The following is a 12,926-nucleotide window of genomic DNA, read 5'->3' as shown; positions in this document are numbered from 1 at the left end:
TATAGTCACCAGAACAACTATGGCTTATTGTATTTGTTCTGATGAGTAGAATCATTACCTTCAGGCTTTTTGCAGTAAACACTGTCTTTTCAGAGAAAAGGCATTGTTTAAATTACAGCCTAGAGATAACTCTACTGGCCAATCTACAGATGGTTACTAGAGATGTTTACTGAAGCAGTGCTGTACAGTGACCAGTACTGCCATTTAGTATCTCCACCCTCTGTATAGAGACAATTAACTTTTCTCATAGTGATGCATTGATTCAACTCTATGAGGAGATGCTGATTGGCCAGGGCTTTGTTTGACTTGTGCTGGCTCTTCCCTTGATCTGCCTTCTTGACAGTCTCAGCCAATGTTGTCTGCTGTACGCAGGCAGATCAGGGGCAGAGGCAGCCAGTGGTGGCTCTAGACTTTGTGAGGCCTTAGGCGTAACTCAAACATGAGGCCCCACTAACACCCAAAGTAAAAATAAATAGGGGGTGCATTGTGTGTGTATAAGGTGCTGTAGTTATATTGAAGGATGGGCTTGCAGCGCTGGATACAGAGAGCTAGTCTCTGTATTAATTTTTCAGAGGCTTGCAGTGTCGTAGATCCCTGTGCCGCTGTGTTGTGAGCTCTCTGACTGAAGTTATGGCATAATTTGAAAACTAAATTAACTTGTAATAAACAAATTTAATTATGTTATTCATTTATACACGATTGAGGGGTATGGTTACATAGCCTGGCAGTCATGTATACATAAGTGCAGGTGTGTGTATTTCTGACGTGTGTCTGACATTGTCTACTTGTGTATGTGCCTGAAAGTTTGTGTCTGACCGAGAGTATTCTTGTCTATGAATGTATGTCTTGGTGAGCATGTGTCTGTGACCTTTGTGGAGAGTGGAGCTGGGTGACCGTGGTTGAGGGCTGAAAGTGATTGGGGATGGTGATAGTGTATGGAGGGGGTGTCAGTGTGTACATGGGGATGATAGCGTGTAAATGGGGATGATAGTGTGTGTATGGGGGAGTGACAGGTGCGTGGTATGGTGGGGAGTGACTGGTGCGTGGTATGGTGGGGAGTGACAGGGTGCGTGGTATGGTGGGGAGTGACAGGGTGCGTGGTATGGTGGGGAGTGACAGGGTGCGTGGTATGGTGGGGAGTGACAGGGTGCGTGGTATGGTGGGGAGTGACCGGGTGCGTGGTATGGTGGGGAGTGACCGGGTGCGTGGTATGGTGGTGAGTGACCGGGTGCGTGGTATGGTGGTGAGTGACCGGGTGCGTGGTATGGTGGTGAGTGACCGGGTGCGTGGTATGGTGGTGAGTGACCGGGTGCGTGGTATGGTGGTGAGTGACCGGGTGCGTGGTATGGGGGGGAGTGACGGGGTGCGTGGTATGGGGGGGAGTGACGGGGTGCGTGGTATGGGGGGGAGTGACGGGGTGCGTGGTATGGGGGGGAGTGACGGGGTGCGTGGTATGGGGGGGGAGTGACGGGGTGCGTGGTATGGGGGGGGAGTGACGGGGTGCGTGGTATGGGGGGGGAGTGACGGGGTGCGTGGTATGGGGGGGAGTGACGGGGTGCGTGGTATGGGGGGGGAGTGACGGGGTGCGTGGTATGGGGGGCAGTGACTGGGTGCGTGGTATGGGGGGCAGTGACGGGGTGCGTGGTATGGGGGGCAGTGACGGGGTGCGTGGTATGGGGGGCAGTGACGGGGTGCGTGTATGGGGGGCAGTGACGGGGTGCGTGTATGGGGGCAGTGACGGGGTGCGTGTATGGGGGGCAGTGACGGGGTGCGTGTATGGGGGGCAGTGACGGGGTGCGTGTATGGGGGGCAGTGACGGGGTGCGTGTATGGGGGGCAGTGACGGGGTGCGTGTATGGGGGGCAGTGACGGGGTGCGTGTATGGGGGGCAGTGACGGGGTGCGTGTATGGGGGGCAGTGACGGGGTGCGTGTATGGGGGGCAGTGACGGGGTGCGTGTATGGGGGGCAGTGACGGGGTGCGTGTATGGGGGGCAGTGACGGGGTGCGTGTATGGGGGGCAGTGACAGGGATTGGGGGGGGGGGGTCTGTGATGGTGTGTGGGGAAACGGGGTAAAGATGGCTGTGAAAAGGTGTGTGGGGTGACGGGGTGGAGATGGCTGTGAAAAGGTGTGTGGGGTGACGGGGTGGAGATGGCTGTGAAAAGGTGTGTGGGGTGACGGGGTGGAGATGGCTGTGAAAAGGTGTGTAGGGTGACTGGGTGGAGATGGCTGTGTAAAGGTGTGTGGGGTGACTGGGTGGAGATGGCTGTGAAAAGGTGTGTGGGGTGACTGGGTGGAGATGGCTGTGAAAAGGTGTGTGGGGTGACTGGGTGGAGATGGCTGTGACTGGGTGGGTGGCTGTAAGGGTGTGTGGGAGGATAGTGGGAGCTGTGAGGTGGGTAGGGGGAGCCTGTGAAAAGGTAAATACTTGGTGATCCGGTGGGGTGCTTTCCAGTCTGCAGCTCCGCCGAGTGCCGAGCTGCACATCACGTGTTAAGTCTCACGCTCTCCAGTCAGAGTGTTGCCGTGGTAATCCGCGACAACGCTCTTATTGGCTGGAGATTGTGAGACACCTCAGTCTGCCGCTCTCCCGGTGCAGCTGTAGACAGGAGGCTGTCTCTCCGCCAGGGCAGATGGTGTGGAGGGGCCACGCACCCGGCGGCATACAGAGGAAGCCGCCGGGCCACCTCCTGTGTCAGGTGACCCGACATGTCACTCTGCCTAAGGCAATTTAGACAGCCACGAGGCCCCAGCAAGTGCAAGGCCTTAGGCAGCTGCCTAAATCGCCTAATTAGAGAGCCGCCACTAGAGGCAGCAGCTGCAGACTTGAATGCAAGTAAGATTTTACTTTATTTAGGGGGACCAAGGGGGCTAGATGGTGGTTTTAACACTATGGGGTCAGGCATACATGTTTGTGTTCCTGACTCTATAGTGGTCCTTAAATATTTTTATGAATTTTCTATTGCCGGGGTAGGCAACCTTTGGCCCTACAGATGTCAGTTTGCCTACCACTGATGTATTGGCTTTTTGTAATCAAGATATGTATCCTTATAATAATGGTAACATTTTGAAGTCTCAGTAAGTCTCATCAATATAGTTAAATTTACAGGAATATTCTTAAGGGGTTTATTTGATAAGCACCAGATTAATGAGTGATTGATAAATGCATAAACCCCAAACTGCTAAATTTCATCAAAAAACGCAAAAAAAGAGGTGTAGGAATTTATGTAAAAAAGATGGCATTTAGAAAAAGTAGTAGAAATATCCTGATTGGCTGAGGGCATGGCTGGACTGGAGAAAAAATTTGGCCGAGGCATTTTTGAATCACAGCGGCCCACTGAGAAGGGGGTGGGCCAATGACAAGGCCAATGACAAACACGCCCCCTCTAAAAGTGAGCATGTTGGTTTAATGTGCAGAGCCCTGATGAAGAGCTCTTGTATGAAAACAAGGCCCTGTATTTGTTCTATGCAGTGCAAGCAAATGTATTAACATGCTTGCGCTGTGTTTGATTGTGACATGTCTCCGGTGTCTCCATAAGTGGGATACCAAAGGACAAAAGAGTAGGAAAAGCATATTGTACATGTGTTTAGAGCCTGCTTGTAGGATTGAGTGTGTGTAGAGTGAGTTGTTTGTGGTGTGGTGTTTTGTGTAAATGTCGCTTTCAGTTGTGTTGTGTTGTTTTTGTGGTGTAATATGTGAGGCTAGGGGCTGTAGAGAGGGTGAGTTTAGGTGATGTAGCGAGTGTGTGCATAGGGGCTGTAGTGTATGTGTGTATAGATGATGTGTGTGTTTAGGGAAAGTAGTGTATGCTTGCTTACAGGGGATCTAGTGTGTGTATGTAATTAATGTGGTGGGTGTAGGTGGTGCAGTGTGTACCTATAGGGGATCTAGTGTGTGTGGAGAACCCAGAGTGTGCTTAGGAGATTTAGAGTGTGTGTGTGTGTGTGTGTGTGTAGGATCCATAGTTATGTACGGGATATAGGGTGTGTGTATAAGGGATGTAGTATTATTATTATTATTATTATTATTGCCATTTATATAGCGCCAACAGATTCCGTAGCGCTTTACAATATGTAGTGTGTGTGTGTGTGTCTAGAATGTAATGTGTGAAGGGTGCATGGTGTGTGTGTGTGCGTGTGTAGTGCTGTGTGGTGTATTATTATATTTATGTTACATACCTTGTTGCCAGCCCTGGTGGTCCGGTAGGAAATCCCTGGTGGTCTGCTAAGAAACAAACTCTACCCTGCAGTTTCTGGGGTAGAGTTCACTCTTGCAAAATTGGAGTGTTGCCATAGTAACCACAGCAACGCGCCAACCTCGCGAGAGGAACCTGGCGAAGTAGTATGAATAGTTGTAGCATTTTTAAGATCTTGAATTCATTCCCAACAGATTAAATCTCAGTGCACCTTTCACACAACTGTTTTAGCCTTTTATTATCACAAACTGCAATAATAATGACTCCGTAATAAACAATATTCTATAAATGTAATTTCTGATCAATCAACTTGTGTGTATCTACAGTTATTATCGATATAATGAAGTGCAGAGTTTTTCCTACTCCAGGCCAATTAGGAAAGGAGAGAAAGACCCAGACAACGAGTTTGCGGTGAGAATTTGCATGTATTTTTCCATATATGTTCAGCTTGTACAGAAAGTCAAGGCAGTTGGTGCATAGTAATCTTTTCATTTGTAAATACAGATGGTGCGAGCAAAGTTCTAACAGCGGAGTAGTCACCAATAAATGCAGCAGAAGGATCCTGCTGATTTGGTTTTATTTATTTTTTTAAGACCTTATCCTCCCATGAAATCCATTCTTGTTTAGTGTTTTACGTATTGTAGATTCGCTAACAGGGATGTTAGCATTTGCCAGTGACTTTTGTAAGTCTTTAGCTGACACTCTAGGATTCTTCTTCACCTCATTGAGCAGTCTGCGCTGTGCTCTTGCAGTCATCTTTACAGGACGGCCACTCCTAGGGAGAGTAGCAGCAGAGCTGAACTTTCTCCATTTATAGACAATTTGTCTTACCGTGGACTGATGAACAGCAAGGCTTTTGGAGATACTTTTATAACCCTTTCCAGCTTTATGCAAGTCAACAATTCTTAATCGTAGGTCTTCTGAGAGCTCTTTTGTGCGAGGCATCATTCACATCAGGCAATGCTTCTTGTGAAAAGCAAACCCAGAACTGGTGTGTGTTTTTTATAGGGCAGGGCAGCTGTAACCAACACCTCCAATCTCATGTCATTGATTGGACTACAGTTGGCTGACATCTCACTCCAATTAGCTCTTGGAGATGTCATTAGTCTAGGGGTCCACATACTTTTTCCACCTGCACTGTGAATGTTTACATGGTGTGTTCAATAAAAACATGGCAACATTTCATTCTTTGTGTGTTATTAGTTTAAGCAGACTGTGATTGTCTATTGTTGTGACTTAGATGATGAGCAGATCACATTTTATGACCAATTTGTACAGAAATCCATATCATTCCAAAGGGTTCACATACTTTTTCTTGCAACTGTATACACACATACACCAAATAAAGATAAAATGTGGCTAAGCTATATTAAATATGAGAAGGGGGGGAAAAAAGATTTTTTGATCTAGTGAAAAAAAAAATACAAAGACAAAAGATAATATTCACCTATGACAGGATAATAAGCTATACGTGCTGGTGAGGACATTAATGAGGACAGCGTGCCAGACACGCCCCTTGCGCACACCTATGATTATTAGTAACCTATTTCCTTTGCCTCGCAGACCATGTGGATTGAAAGGACTACTTTCAGCACTGCATATAAACTACCTGGGATCCTAAAATGGTTTGAAGTCAAACACTTTCATACGGTAAGTTGTAAAAAGTTTAGAACTGGGCACGCATCCTTTCTTAAAGAATGAGTTAGGGTGTACTGACAAATGAGCAAGTCCCTTGCCAGAGTACACATTTAATAATGTTTATTAATTTGGTATTCAGGTTATTTAGGGGTAATTTTCTCAATTCACAATAAGCTTAACTGGAACCAATCTATGAAGCCCTAAGGAAATGTAAGAATAATATATGGAATGCTGCTATAGTGATGCTTCATGATGATCTCTGTACCTGTCTCACAGGAAGAGATCAGCCCCCTGCAGAATGCCATTGAGACAATGGAACTGACCAATGAGAAGATAAGTCATCAGGTCCAGCAGCACAGGGCTGACCCGAGTCTCCCTCTGCACCCAATATCCATGCTTATTAGTGGCATTGTGGATCCTGCTGTCATGGGGGGATTCTCCAACTATGAAAAGGTGGGATTACACCTGTACTTATTTTTGTGACATGTAGCTGTGTGATATTTATTACCGTGTGTGTCCCTCATAACTTTCCACAAGATGCATCCGTAACATAACATAAACCTGTTATATTTTTCTTTTGCACCTGGTTCACATTTGCTTGACAAGACACTTTGCATAGTCAAGGAGTACGTTCATTTCTTGTAGTATAGTATTTTTAAACTAAACTTTATTTTTGGCAGAGTAAGACAGACATGTATGATGGTAATAGTCCTATGTATATGGTATGCGAAGATTAAAGATAGCTAAGGTTCTGTGACAGTTCAATCCGTGTTGGCATAATAGCTCTACATACCAGTGTTTGTGTGGTCCACACAGCTCTAGCATGGTATTGACACATGTACACATGCTCCAGTAAAGTTTAGATTGATGTATTTTCCATCATGTTCTCTATGCCATGTGACTAACTCTCTAGCATGTCTTATCCCCCTTGTGCTCTCTATCTCAGGCTTTCTTCACAGATCACTATCTCCATGATCATCCGGCAGACCAGGATAAGATAGAGCTGCTAAAAGAGCTAATTGCTCTGCAGGTAGATGTCATGTCACTTTTTATGTTCTTACCTTTTGATATGCCTTGAAAATGATCTTTTCTCCAATCTAGACCTTTTACGAAACAAATACTTCCATTTGTTATCTTGACTCTATTCTTTCTTTTTCTCTCTCTCATTTCCCTCTCCCTTTGTTGTACATCATGCTTTGCATATTGTTCTGTCCTGCTTTGTCTTCTCTCCTCGTAATTCTTTCCTTGGCATCTTTGTTCCTTCCTCATCATTCCTATATTTTTTTTCTCTCCGTGCTTTAGATGCCCCTTCTTGCTCAAGGTATAGCAATCCATGGGGAGAAGCACACTGAGAACCTTCGACCCCTCCACGAGAGACTTGTGTCCTGCTTCCAGAATCTCAGGAAAAAAGTTGAAAAGCTCTATGGGACAATAACCCTGGTAATGGGATATGCAATCGATTAGTGTATTTAAAACTAAAGGAAAGCTCTACAGTAAAAAAAAAGTACAAAAAAAAAAAAATGTATGTTGGAGACTGGAGATGTAATGAATAATGGGTTGGGGTAATGTTACAATAACCAACTGGTTAATGTGGGGGGAGTGCATTGTGTATGTATCATTTGAAAGGTGGCCAAACTACAATTAACAGCGAGGCGTAGGTAGAATTGCACAATGTGAGTATAAGTAGTAGATGCTTGAGGGATGAATGACGCAATACATACAGGATAAAGTAGTATCCAGACTGGTACTGCCTAATCTGACAAACCATGAAATTGGCACGGTTTATAAAAGACGTTAGTGGCATAGGGGAAGGGAATGTATTTAGCAGCTAGGCTACCACTGTACATATATTTAAAAAATATGTATATAAAATACACCAGAAGAGAATTATACGCAGTTAACATTTAAAGAGGTATATTTTTTGTCCAATTTTTTTATTTTTATTTTTTTTTACCTCATTTGTCTTTGGGGATGTACCATATTCTCATTAGTTGACGCCAGTTTTTTATTGTCTTTTACTTCTCTTAGCCTTCCAGTTTGACGGACAGGAAATTGAGTCGTGCTGGGTCTGTAGTTGTTCCATACATCACATCAGCAACTCTCAGAAGGTTGTCCACAGTTTCCTCCTCGTCCTCAGGGAGTGGTAGTAGCAGCTCTAGACCAGCTTCTGAAGTGTATGCATTTGGTTTTTAACTTATTCCTCCTTCCAACTGTTCCCTGTCCTTGTCTGCACTACACTTTGACTCTTACTTTTTTTTTCTATTCTTCCCAGATCCATCCCTGACCATGTTCCTCCCAGACGAGGATCCCTAATCTCTCGACTGGAAGATCCTAATGACCGAGAAGATAGTGATGTCCGTGGATTGAAGCTGAAGCGTAATGTGAGCCAGTCACAAGTGATATCTGAACATCATAGGGAGAAGGAGGTGAGCTCATGTTGGCAAGTAGAATTAGGAATGAAAGTGCTGCAGATGTGCAAGAATAAGATACTGAATATTCCTTGGATTCTGCAAATTCATAGGATCTACAGCAGCAATACTTACAGTGACATGCTCTCAGTTAAACCTCCTACTACAATTTGTTTTGTGGGAAACGGCACATATCTCAAAACACTTTTCAATAGAAAGCTGACTTTGGAACACTATATCTCATAAATTCCTGCTCTGGGATATGCAAATTGTACAGAGTGCTGCATCCTCAGCCAAATTATAATTTCGACTTCATTGGGAATTGCATTTTGTGACACATCATGAATTTTACTTTTCAAAAATGGGGGTGGAAATGTAGCTCTGATCATTTTAGTAAATTATTACTGTGTTACAGAATAAAAGGAAGGCAGACCGAAGCTGGGAGCTCCTTGTGCCATAGTCTATGTGAAGAGCATAACCGTGTATGATACTTGTGTCATTTCTGTTTTAATGTCGGTAGGTTAAAGCCATTGTTGTGCAATTGAAAGCAGTCATCTTTATCTCCTACTCTGATTTTAGATCAACTCCCATAGCTCATCCTTCAAGTCTCAGCGCCCAAAAAGTCTGCAGTTATCAGAGGGACGACTGTCACTCCACTCTGGATCACTCAATCAAGTAGTATCAATGCAGGGTCCTCAGCCTATCACCCCACGGACTCCAAGAACTCATAGTAAGTACACTGAATTACTGTACTTCTTTATAGAACTTTTTAAAACTATGCATATTCTTCTTCAACTGTAATGCCATTAATTTTGCTTTCTGCAGGTTTTCCATCCCTTTCTACTCAAGGTAGTATAACTGAGCAGGTTATGGAACCTCCTCCTCCACCCCCTCCCAAAAGCAGACCTCATGAGGGCAGTCAACGATTTTCATTAGAGGTAGGTTAAAAGAACTATGGTTGGTTCAATATTTACCTATCTAGACCTTTGTGAGACAGTAGTGTTTTTGTGTGCTTTCTTGATTATTCAATTTGTGGTTTTCCCCACAGATTCCACCCCCATTACCACAGCGTGAAGAATCAAAACCACCAACGCCTCCACCAAAAGTTAGAAAACCTAGTATAATCCAGGAGCCTGGTTTGTGATGGTCCATAACACAAGAGTTCCAGAATCCTGTGGGCTGTATCTCCAGTTTGTCAGTCTTGTGGTTCTTTCCACCAGTGTTCCAGAGCCTTGTGGGCTATATGAACGGGATTCCAGACAATTTGTCTGATAGGTCATGCAGCACCAGTTTAACAAGGTTCAAGCATTGTGTGAATATCCATCTGAAGACTAGTAAATATTTATTTCTGCAGAGCTTTGTCCTTGTGTTACAGGAGCACGTCTAAATTATGTAAATATGATCTCATGGAAAAAAGCTAATTATGTAAAAGGACTATCCTTGCTTATTTAGTTATATCTAAAACCACACTTACTATGCTGGACACTAGCATGTGGTCTCCTACAAGAAGGGAGCAGTTAACATTGGCTAACGCTACAATAGAGACCACCGTTCGAGTCTCAAAAACAATATTGCATCAGGAGTCTTGATTATATATTGTTTCTAGTGCAGAAAGTAACTTAATTGGAGCAACTGTTCTGTGTCTCATACATCTAAACCTTCATTATCAGTCTGTCAGTGTTTGTGGGTCACTTTGCTCATATTCTGGCAATTTTAGAATTAGACCAAATTTTGTTTTGACTGAATTAATCAATTCATTGGACTCGCAATGCTAAGCATGTTTATCTCTCTCAAAATACCTTTTGTTTTCCTGTTTTAACTCTATTCTTACAATGTTCTTACTAGTAATCAATTGTAATTAGAAACCCTTATCTGTGCAAACATGTAATTCCTCCCACTGCATTGACCCCAAAAAGATAGCACTAGCACAGATTTACCCTCAAATACCTGCACTTCTTCACTCCCATACTGTAAATGTAAATTGACTAAGCTCATGTCCCTACTACACACTCACCATATGGTGTCCGAATATTACAAGATGAAAACAAAACAGCACTAACACCACAAAATGTAAAAAAAATTAAATTAAAAACTATGAAAGCAGTGTGCATATTAATGTGTGCACACACACACACTGCAAAGATAATTGCTCTCATTTTTAAATTTAATTTTAATGCAGTACAATGCAGAATGGAGGCTACACCCCTTATTTATTTATTCCTGGACTAGAAGCTCTGAAAGTGGTTAGCTCTGAGAAGACTGATGGAAGTATGTAGGGCCATTTCTAGGGCAAGATTAGGGCAGCTATTCTGGGACAAAGTGCTACATCTTATGAGAGATTCTGACGGCTTCCATAGTGACTCCCCCATATTTAACACATTGCCCCCGGAATAATTCCTGTTTTTGCTCTGTTAAATATGACTCTTACAGAATCCCATGCCTCCACGCATGGTTTTTGTTTTAGCATGCCAGTTCTAAGATATTGTCCTGGTCATGCAGCAGTTATGTTCTGTTAATGCCTCTCACCAGACTGATTTTATATTAGTAGCAGTTTTTATTGTTATATACTGTCATGCAGGAAGTAGGTGTGAGTGATGTGTATGTAAAACCTTTGGCACAATTATTATGATCCTGTTTCTTTTGAAGATCATGATTAGCTCAGTGTAATGAGAAACATAGTATAGTGAAGGCCAACTATTGGCATTCAAGATTGTGTGTTTGGTTCAAAAATAAATGATGCCTTCCTGGAGTAATAGAATTGAGACTTAACTGCAGGTGCTTTTAAAAAGTTAGAGAGATAGATACATGTCTTTACAAAGAGTGATTACCATAATCAGTAAATACCTTTTAATAATCTGTATATTGGTTTAAGACATGTCCCTTACCTCATTTCTTAACTTTACGTTTTGTTTTAGATTGTTTTATGTGCTTACCAGCTTTTGAGCCTGATACATGTCCTGCTAACTCCATTCCTAAATGCCAGGACTATGTCAGAACCAAGACGTCCCATTACCTCACGTTGTGTTCACATAGGTGCCTTAGAGACAGTTATCGGTGATTGGCCTTGTTGCCATACCAATTATGGAGGCTGCTTTTCTTGGCATTTTGTTTAAGATACATTCCTAAATTTTATCCCGTCAGGAATTGTAGCCCAGCAGTAGATTGGTGGGACTAAAGTTTTATATGCCTTCATTAGAAGGAAGGTCCTGTTCGAATAGGCCTTTTTAAATACCCTCTTTTGGGGGCGGGGTAATTAACCATTTTCCTAGAATTATTTATATTGATTTTGGCTCCAGTTCCAAGAAGCCAAGAAAGCATTAGTTTTGTCCCATGGCAGCAAAAAGAAAAATACACAATATTCCTCAAGAGAAGATATACAATGTAACTATACTTAAGAATTACACCTATGCATAGGATATAGTGAATTCCTGTACAGATTGCATTCACTTTACCTGAAACAAAAATTTAATGGCTTCAGAGTGATAATACTTTAAACTACAACTTTGTATCGTTGCTGAGCATCTGGGAATTCTGTGAAATTATCTAATTTAGCACTTCCTGCTCATATACAGCTATCTATGACCACTAATCACAAATCATGCTAGCATGTTGGTCTTGTTGAAGGATGCTCACGTTCTTCTTTTTGCCACCGTTCAGTGATTCCACAGTTAAGATACTTTAAAGATGGCTGCTGAAAAGGAATGCCTAGGCATCAAACATTTGAGGAAACCTTAGGCTTGGCAGCTTTACTTTGGAAAGAGGAGCCATTTATTTAGCAAAATGTAAATATGCGCTGTAATGTACATATAAGGTACAGTTTGACATTATAATTATATGCTGTGTAAGGCGTTTGGTTGCATTGAACTCGTAACTACCTGCCTCATGTAGTCTTTAAATTTACCAGGTACCTAATGGATGTTGTGACAAAAAAATGTATATTCATCAGTGGTACAAATACAGGCAAAAGAGAGGTCATAGCTACTATTAGCTTAATCTTTATGCAGATATTAAAGTACAACTGTGGTTTTAGGGTATCTGCATGAGCGTCGTTTCTATAGGACAGAGAATATCACCAACGTATTATTATTGTTATTTAATAAACGCCAATAGACCAATCATTGTACTCCTGGTTGCAGTAAACTCCATTTGCTAGCTAAGCATGATGGGAATTGTTGGCAAAGCAGCGTGACTGTCTGAAGCTGCCTTTCACTGCTACAGAGACCAAAGTGATCCTTCAACATTCTGCCTTGTGACCAATTTTCTTTACAGGCAATTATTGTGTTTTTAATGTAAGCATATGTGTGAATTAATATGTATGTATGTCATATATATATATATATATATATATATATATATATATATATATATATATATATATATAACACACAGAGGCACTCCTTGTCAGTTTTATTGGTACAGTTATTTAAAAACAAATTATATATATTTTTGAATAGAGAAACTGTGTGTATTAAGCAATTCTGCTTTGAGAGACTGCACTATGATTGTAAAGTTTTGTAAAAATGGAAGTGAAAAATAAATGTTGATTTTTACACATTAGATGATCTACTGTCTTGTGTACTCTGCTGCCCCTTAGTGTACTGAAATGGGAAATTACCACTGATAAAAAAATAGCGACAACTTAAAGGGTCACTCCAGACCTCTAATGCACTTTAGCTTACTGAAAT

At 42.4% G+C, this 12,926-nt stretch overlaps 1 protein-coding gene across 1 annotated transcript in view; it reads left to right on the top strand.

Moving 5' to 3' along the window:
* DOCK5 (dedicator of cytokinesis 5) overlaps positions 1-12,576 on the top strand; it is an 82,931-nt gene extending 70,355 nt beyond the window's left edge. The window contains exons 43-52 of the mRNA XM_063448504.1: positions 4,522-4,606; positions 5,759-5,845; positions 6,110-6,286; positions 6,780-6,863; positions 7,136-7,273; positions 7,862-8,007; positions 8,106-8,259; positions 8,821-8,971; positions 9,067-9,179; positions 9,290-12,576. Coding sequence (XP_063304574.1) covers positions 4,522-4,606; positions 5,759-5,845; positions 6,110-6,286; positions 6,780-6,863; positions 7,136-7,273; positions 7,862-8,007; positions 8,106-8,259; positions 8,821-8,971; positions 9,067-9,179; positions 9,290-9,385 — 1,231 coding nt within the window. The 3' untranslated portion in view covers positions 9,386-12,576. The remainder of the gene's footprint in view (positions 1-4,521; positions 4,607-5,758; positions 5,846-6,109; positions 6,287-6,779; positions 6,864-7,135; positions 7,274-7,861; positions 8,008-8,105; positions 8,260-8,820; positions 8,972-9,066; positions 9,180-9,289) is intronic.
* Positions 12,577-12,926: the final 350 nt, after the last annotated feature.

This window comes from Pelobates fuscus, chromosome 3, assembly GCF_036172605.1.
Source record: "Pelobates fuscus isolate aPelFus1 chromosome 3, aPelFus1.pri, whole genome shotgun sequence".
Lineage (NCBI taxonomy): Eukaryota > Metazoa > Chordata > Amphibia > Anura > Pelobatidae > Pelobates > Pelobates fuscus.
This window is presented reverse-complemented; position numbering and strand designations above follow the sequence as displayed.